General features: G+C 35.0%; 1 protein-coding gene across 3 annotated transcripts in view; it reads right to left on the reverse strand.

Annotated features, from left to right (window-relative positions):
- SH3RF1 (SH3 domain containing ring finger 1) overlaps positions 1 to 17,256 on the reverse strand; it is an 84,033-nt gene that overhangs the window by 17,084 nt on the left and 49,693 nt on the right. For all 3 annotated transcript variants that reach the window (XR_007168148.2, XM_048076229.2, XM_048076231.2), the window contains 3 exons: positions 9,969 to 10,271; positions 8,962 to 9,072; positions 1,228 to 1,382 (listed from right to left, as the gene is read on the reverse strand). Coding sequence is in view for 2 of the 3 variants with exons in the window: in XM_048076229.2 (XP_047932186.1) it covers positions 1,228 to 1,382; positions 8,962 to 9,072; positions 9,969 to 10,271 (569 nt within the window). In the remaining variant the exon portion in view is untranslated. The remainder of the gene's footprint in view (positions 1 to 1,227; positions 1,383 to 8,961; positions 9,073 to 9,968; positions 10,272 to 17,256) is intronic.

Below are 17,256 nucleotides of genomic sequence, written 5' to 3' on the forward strand. Positions count from 1 at the left end.
TCTTCGTTGTCTACCCAAGAATTTTTGCATTACCTGCAAAAATGCTTTAAAGGCAATATAGGTACATAGTAAAGCAAGTCCATAATATGCTTTAAAGGCTACACATAACACGTTGGCAACAAAAGGCTTCACTAGCACATGATCTACAAAGCCACATGCTGAACCTCTATGGGAAAGCAACTGATGTGCCTTAATTGGTGTTCATTAACTTCCCTTTTAGTTAAATCATTACAAATTTCATTAGTATCCTCTTATAGAGCAACCCTTTGAAGATGGAGGATTGGAATAAATGAGATGGGAACTTGATTAACTACACAAAGTACAATGATCCATAAGAAGCAGCATTAAAATGCTCAACATTGAAGAAACAGCCCAAACCCAGATGCACCTGCTGTACAAGATGGGCGCTCTTTTGGAGTGGGAGGAAACCTGGTGGGAAGATAAAAAAACAAAGAAAGAACAAAAGCAGCCCTTGCATTATTCAAATGTGTCCAATTACGTGGTTCAACCACTCCTGATTTTTATTTTTTCTTTTCTTTCTTACTCTCCAAACTGCACACAAAGAAGCTTCCGAGAAGAAAGATGTTGTCAGAAGCACATGTTAATACACAAAATATTTTCACCCAGAAGGATGATGCACATTTGCTTGTACAAGTGTGAAGACATAATACTAACTAGCAGCTTTCTGCCTTCATTCCAAATTGACACCCACTAATTAACTGAACTGTAGAATCCTCAGTCAAATTTCAATCGCATCTCAGACAAGCAGACTGGCAATGATATGCTAATATAACAGTCTAAATGAGATACAGCATTTCTATGTTTTGGCATAAGTTATTCCATATGAGAATAGCCTTTTCATTCCATGCATAACAGAAAACACTGAATAAATTCACTCCTGTGTTTGCCACTTGCAAGTTACATAGTCCTCGTCACTGACTCAAAGATTCATTCATCTTCGACACGATAAACGTTTTATATTTTTGAAGTGAGTGTTTCCTATACACAGCAAGAGCTGATGATATTTGCTTAAGGCATAAATAACCCTCAGTACAAAGGCCATTTGAGGATATCACCTTTATGCATGCCTTGTTTTTGTTCTAAGTTGTACACGTGGTTTCCTGGGAATTTTAGCAGAACCTAGCCAGCTGGCACAAAGTAAGTACAAATGAAGTTATTGATCTCGTTGCATTGTTCTGATTGGCAAAAAGTTTCAATTTTACTTACACACTTGGACGAGTTTGTGGTCGTAAATGTGTCATTTGGTCAGCTGATCCTGATGTCGGCCTTTGTATTACACCTGCAGACTGAGGTCCAGAAGAAGCTGATGCAATGATTGCAGCAGACAAGAGAGGTGGTGGTGGAAGTGGGGGATTCATATTCTGATTTTTTGAGGGAAAAAAAATAGCAACAGATGATCAATATTGTTTGATGAGTTGAATCGGCTGAAAGAGAAGTATGATATGCTAAGAAAATAAACAAAAAAATCAGCTAGAGTTCAGTATTCCATTACTTACTGGTAAAATATAACTGGAGAGTTAGGTTTGTTTGTATTTCACTTTTTGCATTTTAAAATCTTGAAGTCTTGGCTGCTAATTACGCAAATGACAAGCAATTTCTCAGCAGAGGAAAAACAGAAAGCATTGTTTCTAATTATAACATCTTTAGGATAGGACTCAAAAAAAAAATGCAGAAGCCTTCCAGGAGGTAGATTTTAACATCCTACTGCTGACTGTACTTCAAAACATGATTGTTTTTGTAACCTGAAGCTGAAACATAATATGCCATTCAGCAGTAGTGCACCCAAAACCACCCCCTTCTGGGGAAAATTTTCTTTTGATGTATGGGTAACAAAAAGCAAGCACAATATGAGACTATAGCCACTGAGCTATTGTTACCACTTTTGCCTATTCTTCTAGTTTAAAGAGTCAGCTTTTGAAATTCAGTATTATCGAGATCGGTAATCTTTAACAAACACCCCAGTAAAAAGGCACAGTGCTTTACAGGCAGATCCTAAGGGGGGTCCTGCCTACAGGATTCTATGCCTTTTGAGGCTCAATGGAGCAATTGTTACCTTCTGTTCTATAAAGCCTTAGACAATTCTTTAGGACTTCACGTACCAACACTCCTGGGAAAAGTCTCTCACAAAAGGAGAACTTTTCTTCCCCCCTTTCCAAAAATAATTATTTGTGTTACAACAAACAGAAAAAAAAAAGAGTAATAAAAAACTCAAACATTTCAAAATGTGAAACAAAATTCATTTCATACATGATCTTTGACTTAAAACAACCCTTTAATACTGAAGCAAAACTCTAAATAATGCCACTTTAGATCTAAAAAAACCCACATAAGAATATAAATTACCAAAATGTACTGAAGCATTGCCTGGCTCATCCAGTACATCAGCATATAAATGCACAGCACTACATTATTGCTTTGGAAAAATATAATTGAAAGTAATTTTAATTCCCCTCAAACAGCCTACTTCTAAAGTTTGTTGTTTTTCTAAACAAAAATCTCTAGGCAAAGGAGTTCTGCACTGTGGGATTATTACCTCACTGCATTTTGAGAGTGTTAATAAAAATATGATTCTCTGAACTAGTCTTACTTGTCAAGAAACAGTAAAGTACTAAATTATTAAAAGGAACAAAATCTAGAGAAAACTGATTATCTCTTACAGTAAGCATAATTTCACCGTCAAACTTCCTATGCTTAATTAGATCTGAATAGCAATGTAAATTGCAAAGTAGTTATTTTTTATTTATTTTTCTAATCATGCTTTTTTAAAAAAAAAATCAAACAGATCAACTGTATTCTATACAAAGCAGACGTGACCTGCTCGTGAAGCATAACTGTGAGCTTTCATACTAACTTAGTTATTTACAAGAATTGTATATGCATTTGCTTTATATTCTAGATCCCCATCCATTCAACAGTATTTTAAAAATATCTTAAACATCCATACTGAAATACTAACATTGCTCTTTCAACTGCTTTCCAGCAGAAGTTAATTCCCTCTCCCAATCAGCTTCAACAAATGCCTTGGATGAATCCAGACTGAAAAATGTGAGAACCTTTTAGACAACTGGTCTATAGAATACAAATTCAAACCCTTTTTTTAGGAATCTAGATTTCCTTACACATAGGGAACCTGTAAATTCACATTAGAGATGGTTAGCTGGAAATCTTTAAATACTTATTCATGCCCAATATCAAGGTGTCAATATTTCACACTTCCTGTATCTCTAAACATATATATACTGGGCATTGTATTTTATTCATCTGACCACACAACATACACAGATTTTTCAGCTGCAATAAAGGCCATCTTCCCAGCTCTATTTTATTTTGCTCCATTAAGGTTCTGCTCTCCTTCCCGTGTCTATTACTATGGTAATGAAACCTGCAGTGAGCCACAGCCCAATTAAACTCCAGAAGACTTGGCAAGTACTTAGAAATCCAAACAAACCACCTGATAGGCTTTAGAAGACAACTGCTCCTCAGCTTGCACTGCTACAACTTAATAAAATAGCCCCACATGCTCTAGCTAAATTTTCAAAAAGTTTTCTGGCATGTATCCATTTCTGTAGCTATTGAGAACCGTATCTACCTCTACAGCACACGCTAGCTTTGATGGTTTCCTTATTCAACATTTTGTGAAAAAATATATGCAAACTCCCCTGTGATTTAATAAAATATATTCATCAAAATAAAGTATTTTTATTTCAAGCAGTTGAGTAGGAAAAAATTGAAACTTTCTGCAGCTACTCTTCAGACAGATGTATTTTCAGCATAAAACAGCATCTTAAACATATCTCTGAAAAGCTATGATAGTTTTTTAATCGAAAGATGGAACATTATATTTAATTCGATACTTAATTTGATACTTAATTTATGTAAAAATTTAAAATAGTACTTATAACTGTGCTCTAGAAACTCATACGTATCACTAAGTTGAAATATAATTACCCTTCATTCCTGTATCAGTCAACTGAAGACCAATAATCAGCTCACGCAAAGAACAACAAAAGGCACAACAGTAGAAAAAAACATTAATTGTCAGTCCCACGAGGTCTAAGAAAAAATATACAACTTGCAAAATCCCCTGAGGGCTAACAAATTAAGACTCATATTTAACAAAATTCCTAAACTATAAATATATGTTATCAAGAGCAGGCCTCTCATACAAAACCTCATCATTTCTTTCAGCTGCTTCCTCTTACCTACAAAAGTTAATTTGAATTATTGTTGGTTAAAACTCAGACAGTTCTTATTTAAACCTCCTCCTGACTTACTCACACTATTGAATCAGCTGGAACAACATGAAAGAGAGTTAAAAGTCATCAGTATACTATAACCCTCACAGCTTGTGCCTCGTTACTAATAAATCAGACTACCTCATATACTTTAATATAGAAGGGTAATTTTTTTGTGTGTAGGCACGAGAACAAACAGGGATTTTTTTAATTTTTGGAACCTTCAGCATGTAAGCTAATGTAAACCATCCAAATATAGACCACTTGTTTTTGCTAGTTAAGTGCACATACCATGACACCATTTCAAAGTCAACATATTCAATCTAAAGAAGTAGAAATATGGATATCTGGGCCAACTACAGTCCAAAAACGTCTTGAGAGGATGTAAAAAGCAGAATGAAAGGATGGTAAGCTATCTGTTGGTGATGCATTCCGTTTCTCTTCTGCTGCTTTTGAATGCAACTCTAACTTTGCTGTAGTATATTTAAGTTCTGTTTTTCCCATATCACAGCCCAAATCACATACTTCCTTTAACATTTTTTTCAGCAAAATCTATGGCAACTAGATCTCCTCCATTAGATAACTGCCTTATAAATTACATCCAAGAATTTCCTCCAATGTAAATGAGACTTAATTGTACATGCATATTTTCGCCCAACAACTATTGAACTTGACATCTGCTATTTATATTTTATAAAGAACGTCAAATATACCAAGCACCTACAAGGTTCAAAAATGCCAGTAGCCAAAAAGAGAAGACCAATTAATGCCCCTGGTTAAGGGCAAAGCTGTGGTTTGAAGTCCCAGAGAACACTAAGTGATAGTATCATAACCAAAAGCTTCAGCTGTGCGAAGTTTGTCTCAGTTCATAGCTTCTTCAATTTCAAAGAACCAAACCTCAAAACACAAAAGAAGAATTCATGCTGCTGGCTAAAGAACTCGTTTAAAGAACTGCTGCTGTAAAATAAAACTTCTAAAGAAATTATCACAGGTTTTCTCAATGCAAATAAGAATTTGCTTATGTGACACAAGCAGCAGATGGTGTATATGGCCATCTGACAAAAAACATCATCATTCCTAATTCTTATTGATTCTTCTCCCTTAATCTGAATTTGGCATGAAGTAAAAGGTAGTATTGAATGGCTTGCTCTCAAAGAACAGTTACTTTAAATAGTGTTATAAATGCCAGAACGATTGACAGGAAGAAGATCCAATTAAATCATATTCATGCTAAAGAGAAACTCTCCCCATTCCATCCCAACTCTCTTGTCATTTGCATAGTACTCAGAAATGAAGAGAAAAGCTAAAGGGATAAGCTTTGAGAAATGCGAGAGCTTTTACTTAAAAAAAAAAAAAGCTAAAAATACAAAAGCAAAAGGGCTCAAGCTAACCACTGGTATATTGTATCATACAGCCCAATTGTTCTGTGGCTTAACATTAAGGCTGAGGATGTCAGGGAGGTTATTTCTAGAGGGGAAAAAAATCTAGAGAGAAAAGAACATCACCTTCTCTCTTGACTTATCAAAGCTGTTTTGCAGATGTCTAAAATTAAAACGAGTTTATTAAGCAAGTGAAAAAGGGGAATTTAAAGACACACTTCACAGTCTATGAGTACAAATTGCATCATCTAATATCATCTATCTATAGTAAAAGAACATAGGAACCACCTAACTGTAGTCTGGGCTGCCAGCAGCAGCTTGTATTTTAGTCATGCTGAAAACAAGTCAAAAAGAAACAGAACATTATGTACAGAAGGTTATTGACTTTTAAAGAGGGTGGCAGAGAATAATTCAGATTCTCAATGGGAATTATATGCCTAATTGGAAACATAACCAAGAACCCGGTTATCACAAAGAGAAAGTATCACTCCAGGATACAGGACAATCATGTGGCAAAGTTTCAATCCATGTTGCATTTAGCACTGTAATTTCATCCCTATGGGTACTGATGGTGAGATTGCTTTTGAACAAGCTTATGCAACTAAAGCACCCGAGGTGCTTTAATGACTTTGCACCAACACCAAAATAAAGTATTCTTCTATGCTGGCATCAAAGAAAGAACTACTGATTCTTAATAACAAGCAAAACTGTTTGTTACTAAAAGGAAGAAAAAAAAACTTCTGATAGAACTTCTGAAATTATGCTTTGAATCCTGCCTAACTCATCCTCTCCAAAACTGAGTATCTTGGCCACAAATCAAATCAATACTTGATGTTTGCAGCAAATACATTAACTAGACTTGTATTTTGCCTAAGAGCACAGATGATATCAACAGTTATTTTGTTTGCTCAGTGCTTTAAGGTATTTTCTCAAGGACAGGATGAAAGAAGTCTAAAAGATTACATGAGCCAGTACATAAGCAGCTAATTGTTTCCAGTATTAGACGTACATACAAGAAAAGGATTTGGGGGTCCTGGTGGACACCAAGTTGAACATGAGTCAGAAGTGTGCCCTTGCAGCAAAGAAGGCTAATGGTACCTTGGGCTGCGTGAGGAGAAGCACTGCCTGCATGTTACAGGAGGTGATCCTGACCCTCTGTTCAGCACTGGCCACACACAAACATACTAAAGATTGTCCAGCAAAGGACCACAAAGATAATTAAGGGACTGGTGCATCTCTCTTATGACAAAAGGCTGAGACAGCTGGGACAGTTCAACCTAAAGAGAAGGCTCAGGAGCGACCTTATTATCAGCGTATATAAAGGAGCATGCAACAAAGATGAAGCCAGGTGGTGCCCAGTGACAGGATCAGAAGCAGTGGGGACAAACTGAAACATAGAAGGCTCCATCTGAACATCAGGAAATTTTTTTTCTCTGTGAAGGTGATTGAGCACTGGAACAGGTTGCCCAGTGAGGTTGAGGAGTCCTTGGACATCTTCAAAATCTATCTGGATATGGTCCTGGGCAACGTGCTTGAGCAGGGGGTTTGGACCAGATGACCTCCAGAGGTCCCTTCCAAGCTCAATCATTCTGTGACATTAAAATACAAGTCTAAGGAGATTATTAATTGGTTCCAGAATAACTTTAACAGTAAGATTGCACAGATGATCCACAGACTGAAGGTGTGATAAACAATAAAAGGACGAAGAATTGCTACAGCACAACCTGGATTACTCAGTGAAACAGAGCACAAACATACTGTCTGTGTACTTGTCAATAGGCTCACCCATCTGAAGAACGTATGTGGTGAAACGTATTTACTTGGATGAGAGCAATTACTGTATCACTAATGACAACAAAAAAATTGTGGGATCATCATGGATATGTAGCTGAACAAAAACTTGGTGCCACACTCAGTCCATGCATGGAAATTCTCAAGATAGAAACCATCAGACTACTGGGATAAAAGTGAAAAGGTCACACTATCAATATTCTCACCACTTAAAATGAATGTGTAGTACTGTACCTAGTTCTGGAATGCACTTACTATGCCAGAAGGAAGTACTGGAAATAATTCAGAAACTAACAGCATCGTAAGTTGAAGGACTGAGAAATGTAACTTAAGAGTTCCAAAGGAAGTGGTCAAAATGAAACCTCTCAGCTGTGACCAAGCCGCACCTAAGCCTTTAATTAAACAACAAAAAATTGATAGCAGAAGGCAGACAATTCTGCCTTTGATTTTACAGACAATTATGTAAAATGATTCAAGTGCTCAAAGTTGAAAACCAGCCTAGAGAAATTTAGCAGCAAGGGTAAGCATCACATTTTACTTGCTTTAAAGACTGCAAGGATAATTAGACACCTAAACGAATCAAGCCTCAAGCTTTTTTTTTTTTTTTTTAATTTTTATTTAAAGGAGACTAACTGGAAAATTATTATTAACTGTGCCGCCCCTTGAAGGTTAATGATGCAATTTTTGGACTTGAAGTAAGTATTAAATTTAGAGAATTCATATTATCCAACTAAGAATTCATGAAGTTCCCTTTAAAATCTGTGAAAACTGGTGTCTACACTCTTGACTGCAGCTAAGGTCAGTCTTTGACAAGTGCAGTATGATATACGACATTCCAGAGCTTGTCCACCAAAAACACTGCAAAACAAACATCCATTGTTTTTGGAATGAAATCCTGCACTTTTTGGAGACAATTTCTTTGTCCAAGAAAAGTAGCAGGGCAATGTACTCTTTCCTGTAAAAGATGACCATTTGCAAGTTTTTCTGATTGATTTCAAAGAACCCAACCTAGACACGTCAGATACATCCACTATCTGACAAGGGTACACACAACTAAAATAAGCTTGTTTAAAGAAAGCACAGTTTTGAAATTTCAGAGAATCTTGCTAGTAATGAGTTAAGGAAGACAAAAATACCTGGCAACCAAGGTCTAAGTTCTTGTATTTTTTCTGGTTGTGGGTTGGTTTTTTTTTTTGTTTTTGTTTTTCAAGGTCTTGCTTGTTTCTCCTAACCTTCCTCCAACATAATCTCTTTCCTTCTCATGCTGAAAAGAACTACTGTTCTTGAAGGATGTGTGTTTCTTGTGCTTACTACACAGAGGAAAGATGGAGGAATGGATATGGATCACAGGACTCAAGCATTATTTTATGACTAATGTTTCTTCTGTAGTTCAGTTTATACTCTAGTCTATCACACAGATGATCACCATAAAGTAGTTATTTTAAATCAGTGAAAGAATCCAGTGAAATCTCTGGAATGAAAAGTGACAGTACAGACCAAAGATAAAAGAATGAGTTTTCTTAAATGGTACTTACACCAAGAGCAGCTTGGTAAGTAACTTCCGATGGGAAGGTAAACGAAGGCCCTGTTGTGACTGGGCTGCTAGGCGGTGGAGTCACAATTAGCCCTGTAGAACCAATATGAACCTGTCAAAACAAAAAAAAAAACACACAACAGCAGGGTCAGTTCTGAGTAGTTTGATGGGAGCTCTTTTGACACAGCTGTAAGCTTCATGGTCAAAATCACTGGCATTCTACTGTCCGTTACTTTAGAAATAATTTATGGTTAGATACTCATGCAAACAACACTGGATCATAGTGCTCACCTTTTTTCAGCAAATTATCTTCTCATGTTTCAGAAGCTTTGGAGATATATTGAACTACCAATGTGAAACACTTTTAATCATAATCATTTTCTTTTTTCCATAAATGTCAGTCAGATCCCAAAGACGTGCAAATAAAAGATATTTACTAGTTCATGTAAAAATAATTCCACACCTCCGTCTCTATTACCATCTCTACTCTCAAAATTTAATCTTTATGTGAAACAGACAATTGTTCACTAATTGCTAAAGTTTGTAATTAACGGCTTTGAAAAAACATGAGATAAATAAATAAAGCCAGATAAATACCTCTACTTATCACAATCATATTAATGTGGTATATTTCTGTAATGTATGTAATTTTCATGTTGAATTTACCTTTTATTTGCATATGCTTTATTAATATCCAGTACTATATTCAATTTACAAGAAAGTGAAGAAATAAAGTCACTCTAGATTCTAAAATTTTACAATTTCTGATTTCTTAGACATTGAGAACTGTGAAAATAAGTTCACAAGACCAAAAATATATGCATTTTTAAGGAGTGGTTTTTTTCCCCCTTTAAAACGCTCTCCATGTTGGAAGATGAGCTTTGTGAAAGCGTCTGTTAGTATTAATTACATGTAACAAATAATTTGGGGTAATATGACAAGATCAGAAGCCTTTATAGTTATTAAAAAAACACAAATATGATTTATACTTAATTTCATGTAAATTACCTGAGAAGGGGCACTACAAGAAAGTCCCGTCAGCTCACTTATGCGGGCTGCTGCGGTTGGGTTGCTGGAGCTGATGAGGACAGGAGGACTGATTTCCATTGAGTGACGATTCTGAGAAGACTGTGAAGACTTGTTGGACATCGTGAGGGATGTAAAAGAGTGCCGTTTTTTGGTGTTTTTCTTTGTATCGGTGTGCTTTTGGACTGAATTGTTGTGGGCTGCCCCAGAGGTACCTTCTCCAGAGTCTACAGCAGAACCTGAGGGCTTATCCAATTCTATCAGCTGCTTGGCTGCTGTGTTAAACTACAAGAAAATATTCACACATTAATAATTAGTTTGATTTTGAAAAAATCACCTGAAGATAGCCAAAATATATTTTCCTTTTATTCATTATAGCCCAATTTAAACCATGCAATTTAAAAATGTGCCATACTGACCTACTCTAAAAATTAGCCATTACAGAGTGAAGTCTTTAACTACCAACTCAACATGCTTTGAGTCAGTTTGAGGTGGACTACCCATGAGAGGTAAAATTTCAGTTAAGAAAGGTTGCTATACTCTGGTTCAAGCATGGATTAATTCAGCAATATCCACAGCCTGTGTTATCAAGAAGTCAGACTAAATCACAGAGGTCCCCTTTGACCTTATAATATAAAAATTTGTATTACGAAACTTCTTGAACATTAATTTCATTTTAAGCCTTTTTTCTTGTTTATGACGTCAGCCCAAACCTTTGCATGTGGGCTCCTGAAGACATTCCTGCTAGTATTCCTTACTATTTATGCATATATATTGAACATTATCAGTATTAAAATAACAAGCTTCCTAAATTCAGATTTAATGTAGTAGGACAGACTAGGGATCCAGCTATATCTATTCACTGCCTGACAACAAGTAGATATACAAGCGAAGGACAGTATAAGAAGCAAAGAAACACTTTGACAGCTCTGTGGAAATACCTTCTCAGCTTAGAACAATCTGTAGCTTCTGAACTCTCTAATGCTGAGATGGTATCTTTGTGCCTAGGAGCCTAGAACAGGTCATATTTTTTTAAGCATATCTACTGAATTCTCGCTCAAAATGACCTGTTTCTATTTGTTGGTTTGTTATAACAACATGATATAAAATACAAACAAATCCTTACACTCTGATAATCAAGTATGGAATCCCACACATTTTCTTCTTTCAGTAAATCAGTCAGAGAGGAAGAAAAATAAGCCTACATTTTCCACAAAACTTTTTTTTCCAGAAAAATCTTATTGATATTTTAGAGCTCCTGTAAATAATAGTCAGAACTCTCATTTATTCATGAGCTGATGTAACACCAGCACCAGTTTTCTGTACAAATTAATGTGTACCAATAAATATAAATACCGTTACTTGATGATTGCAGCCAATTATGAAGGGAAAAAACCTTTTTTCAAGAATATTACAAAGAAAGAATGAAAATAGCGACTGTGGAAACAGTATTTCTATTCTTCAGCATGTTATTTCTCCTATTTATCTTAACCGCTTTTCCACAAGTCTTAAGACACCTACTATGCTCATAAGGAGTTTTAAAGAAGTATTTTAACCCACCAAAACTTTACTACACAAGTTCCACGTTATTAATTGTGACAGTATCAATGTAGTATTGATCTAAGTGTGTCTCATAGAAAAGTTGACATTTTATGCTTGTCCTCAGAGATCAGAAAATGTAACAAGTGGATAATATAAAGCAGTACAAAATAATAAAGAATATGTATATATGCACATAGAAAATAAATACCACTTGAGAATCATTTATTTAAATGATGAGATCTGGAAGGAAATTGCACATATACATGAGAAACAGACAAACAAGGATCAAAATAGGAATTATTGAACAATGAGAAGCTGACATAAAAACCTGCTAGGACATCAAAGCAGGAAAATTTAAATTATGAAAGGTCTTAAAGAGGAAAAAGAACCTACAGTACAATGCAGTGGAAGGGGGACATAGAGGAGGATTTTGAAACGGATATGAAGATGAGAACACAGAAATGTTTCCTAAATCATCATCATCTTATTATTGGTCCTTTAAAATGCAAGTGAAAAGACCAGGAAGAATGGTAAAGGACAATATCACAGTAGTAAACATTCCTAAGGAAAAATGTAGACACGAGATTTTCCTTCCGTTGGACATGAATCATACAGACAAAATATTTTTGTACCATTTTTGTAGAACATAAGGCATCACCATGCAGCTTTTTCCAACTAATTTGCAAACCCATTATTTTGATCATTTTTTTAAATTGTTAATTAAATTTTAAATTTAGAGCTTACATACATTTGACAGACTAGTGAAAAGCAACTTTAACACAGACCACCAATAGCAACTTGAAGGATATGAAGCAAGTAGAAAATATGACCAAAAAAAGACTGTTCTGCTACTTATTCTGTCAGCATCCTACCTTTCACCATGGAAGAACTGGTAGGTTTTTCAAAGACTAATCATTTTATACATTTTGTACTTGCAGCCATTTTATTTTTCCAACTCTGACTGAAATTCTTCATGTCCTTCCTGAGAATTTGTGCATTCCATGTTGTCTTATACACTAGCCACAACCACTTCTGTTATTATCTATCTACTCTCTAACACCAATTTAACAGTCTGTTCACAAATTATGTAAGATCACCGAAAGAAAAACAGTACTCACTTGTATGAATTACCTAACCAGAAAAGCTGAAGGATCTCCCATGAGAGTGAAAAAAAAAAAAAAAAGCCACACTGCTAAGAGCATCCCAAGGTACCTGTTAAACCTAAATATGTTTGTTTACCTCCTGAAACTAGTAATGCCTGCAGAATCTGATTATTCTATACAGTGAACAACATATTAGGGAAAAGTTAAGGCTTGCTCATGGGACTGATTCAAATATAAGCAATGTACTGAGCTTTCTTATGGAAAAAAACACACAGGACAGTAGCATGCAACCTAACCATGGACATGAGCTGATGACTGGCCTTTTTGCAGAAACAACCCGAGGACAGCAGTATTGAACAGTATTTCGCAGAGTGCACTTCAGCTCTTCATTAAGAAATTAAGAACTTGCATGCATTTTCCAAATAAATGGCTAGCCACCACTCCAGGTCATGATGGTAATGCACGCCATTCCTGCTATGAAGTGTCTGAATACAGCATTCCTTTCTGCACAAACATCCCTTTATCGATTTCCATATTTTCTGTGTCAGAGGTTTTCTTGAACAAACACATCTGAACTGAAGCTTCTTTAACTTTTACCTTCACATATTTTTTTTCTCTCTTTTTTTTTTAATGGACAATTTTTTTTATTTATTTTTTGCTGTATCAGGTAGCCTGAAACCTAATTCCCCTCCCCATAGAAACCCAGGAAATAGACCAACTTCCCAAATGGGAACAACATGGAGTCAGCTCAGTGCTCCTTGAGGGGTCTAGGCCAACAGGCAGCCTTCCGCCTGCTTGCAGCTGTCTGGAGAAATTATCAACTAGACTACCACGAAAGACCTACTTCCAAGCCCCTTATCGTTGTGCTTTACTGCACTTATTTAGCAAATGCATTCTGGCATTTTTCACTCACATGGAGACAGATGGAATTCAAATAACATCACTTTCTGAAATTAAATGAAAACACTACCTTCTCCCCCGAATAATCTTTCTATTCATCTTTATCCAAAATTTTTATTTATGAAATTTTATTCCATCATCATACATCGAGAAGCTATTTTTCCACATCACCAACACTATTATTAGTCAAATACCAATTCCTAGACTGCATTTGACTTTTACCTTTGTATTTTGAAACAAAGGAGCAGATTGTAATTGGAACTTAGGCAAACATTGCCCTTATTTGACATTACTGTTCTTGCTAAGCATCATCCTGGAGGACAGGTGATAGCTTAGAAACCTAAATTCAGCTTTGCAGTTAAGGTTTCAGAAAAAATATAAACCATCAGAAGCATCAGGTTTTGCAAAACCTGAACAGATCCTAAGCACAGCTGCATCTACTTTAATTTATGAAACAAACTCAGTAGTTCCGTATTGCCGTTTTTGTTTGGGAAATTAATCAAAACTGTGACACTCAAATTGTCATTAGATGACAACATTGATATTATCACATTCAAATATAGCATGAATTAGACTATGATTTTTTACTCAAAACTAACGATCTGTTTTCAAGCATAATATAAAATATTCACTTTCTGCATATTTTTCTGTTTTAAAGTGTGGGCAGGCAAAACAGCCAAAAAGAAAAGTTTTCATAAAAGGCTTAATCTTATTCTTCTGAGTTATTATTGCTACATAAGTATTTAAAATTAGCTCACATAATCTAATACTATTGGAGTGTTGTACTTCAGTACAAACACTCCTATTTGGTACTGGAGGAGATGCTAATAAAAAAACCCTGACACAGTAGGTACATAAAATCTTATTTTCCCATTGATGAAAATGTCACATTCATTGATGGATACAGCAGCATAAACTGACAATGAACTTAAAAATCTACAACGATGAGCATTCAAGATACGGAAGAAAATACTTTCCTACATTTCTGAAAGATTGGTTGCAAATAAAACTAGGGGACACGGATTAATACAATGATGTTTCCTCGTTATTCACATTAACTTTGAAGAACAAGAGCTGTCATTCTTTTCTACTGACATTTTGATTGAAAAGTGATTTCTCTTACCTAGTCTTTCGTTTTTCAATTCTGGATGTTCGTATTTTTCTAGTTGTTAAGAGTGCTGAATGACTTGCAACAATTCAAATAGGTTTTAGATTTTGAGTGTGTTTACTAAGTGTTAAACCACATCAAAGTGTCAAATTTGCGGTTCTAAGAAATTTATATTCTACCCCAAGCTGCATTCTATTTTGAAAAAATCTGTTTATTTCTTGTTTTTTGTTAAGAGATAAACGAGTCATGAAATGAATTGTACAGTTTCTGTACTCCCTGCATTTACTTTTGTCACTGTGCAAGAACTTGACTGACTCACTTTTAATGCAAATGTGTTGAAATTCCATCAGTCAAGTCTAGTAATTTAGATAATATTAATCAGGACTTGCTCTAATAAAGCTAAAAAGCTTTTTTGTTGTTGTTTGTTTTAGCAGTTTTCCCTCATAGAAAACATTTTTTTCAATGTTTTGCATAATTTATTTTTCACTTGCAGAGAAAGTAATTATTTCACAGTGCCATGTGTCTACAGATAAAGACATAATGGTCTGTGAGTCAGTTAACAAATTATACTTTTAATGCAATCACTATTAAAATATTTCTCAAAATGTTTTCAGTCCTAGCTTTTATTACTATCACAAATATAATAAAATAAAGTGATCTAAAAGAATAGACTGGCAATCACTGCAATGATTAAAATATTCCTCCAGGTAAAAAGTTGCCCTCAAATACAGTCATTTAGATTTTTTCATGGACTTCAACATACCTGAAGTTTTACTCTGTGACCTCACAGTACAAGAAACATTTTAACTATCAGACATACATATTACAGAATAAACAGAACAGGCTGTCCTTGTTTTAAAGTTAATGACTTCAGACATTAAAATCTCCAGTAAATGCAGCTACTGTCTGACATTAAAAAGCAACAACACAAACAAAATTAGTGGACTGACATGCACAGGGCAAAGATGCAACTGCCATTATGACAAAAACAGGTAACAGTTACAGGGTTGCAAAATATAACTAAAAATACCATACTGGAATACCTAAAAAATATGAATTACTTCAGTTTTTAGTGTCTTTAGTGGTTTAATTGTTTACATCAACTGTCTGCATATTTTCAAGGACAATAGTTATATAATCTCAGAAAACAAACATTTCAAAAATTCATATAGTTTTTGGTATATCTCACTGCTCTTCACTACAGCAAGCGTTTCAGTTCAGTATATGCTGGGAAAAAAAAAACCACTTATCTGATCCGAAGTATCCCTTTGGGTATATTTATTTCTCTAGATTTCCCACACTGTGCTATCGGGAATTTGAAAATGCGTATAAGTGTTCATGCCTACTCTAAAAGGGTTTGTTGAAGATACATTTTCTTAGTAGATGGAATTTGTCTGAAAATTTCAACAGTGAAATACATTTTGTGACTATCATTTTAACTTAAATTGTGTGTTTTTAATAGGAAATCTCCATTTTGCAAACTTTTATAGAAATGTAAACTGAGTTGTGAGCTAATAGTTAGCCCAAGTGGCAGCCCTAGGGAAGGATTTTTTTCTGACTTGGCTAAGTTAAGTGATTTATTTAGAAGAAGCACCAGGAAAATGCTGTACTGTCTGAATTGAAGGGTCAGTTAACTGCAAGGAGACAGAAATTAATAGCCAGGGGCAAAAACATCTTAAATCAGCTTTTGAAAGCTTCTTAAACTGAAGACAGAGTTGGACTGAATAAGTTGAAACATTTATGTTTTTGTGTGTGTTTTATTATTATAACTATTATGTTTATTTTTAAGTTGTATGGAATTTTCTATCTCCAAGTATAGAGACCTTTAAATCAGCGTATAAAAATGATTACACATATCTATCCTTTTGAAAAAAAAAAAAAGAACTTTCTATACTGTTTGAAAACTTTTTTTTAAAAAAAAAAAAGTTCCCATCTCACCAGGGCATTCAGGAATTGAACACCTGACTTAACGCTTAGTATGGTTACACATTTCTCCTGTGACCTGAAGCAGGTATTTCCCATCCCACTTCTACTGTGAAAATACTTCCTTCCATCTTTGTTTCATTTATTTAAATAAAATCTCTTCAGTACAAGAAGTCCATCTTACCATGTGTCCATAGCATACCTAGCAGAAAAAGACAAACACTATTCCAAGCCTCTGTATCTTTATGTAATGAAAACTACAATAACTATTGTTGTAGCTGTAGATTCTGTTCTTACTCACTTATTTCTATATAGAAGATAAATAGTTTTCGATGTGAAATCCTAAAAGACGAGGGAAACTTTCTCAAGCACTACCTCTCACTGCAAGTTGTCATATCAGATTTGAGAAATCCAGGAATATACAGAGCATTTTATCTAACAGTCTGTTCGATGTAAAGTTCGATGGTTTACTTGCTTAACAGCCTATATTCTCCAAATTTCTAGCTATGCTCATTTGGTTTTCAGAGGCAGGTATTAGGGACAGTGCAAAAATTACTATTTCTCAGACTTGATGTCTTTCATTTTGTAGTTAAGTGTCGTTTGTGATTGACTGCGTGACTCACAGTACTAACAAGAAAATGCAGTGACTGCCTCCAAGTACTTTCATTCCAATTTCATTTGATGAAAATACGTA

This window comes from Anser cygnoides, chromosome 4, assembly GCF_040182565.1.
Source record: "Anser cygnoides isolate HZ-2024a breed goose chromosome 4, Taihu_goose_T2T_genome, whole genome shotgun sequence".
Classification (NCBI taxonomy): Eukaryota; Metazoa; Chordata; class Aves; order Anseriformes; family Anatidae; genus Anser; species Anser cygnoides.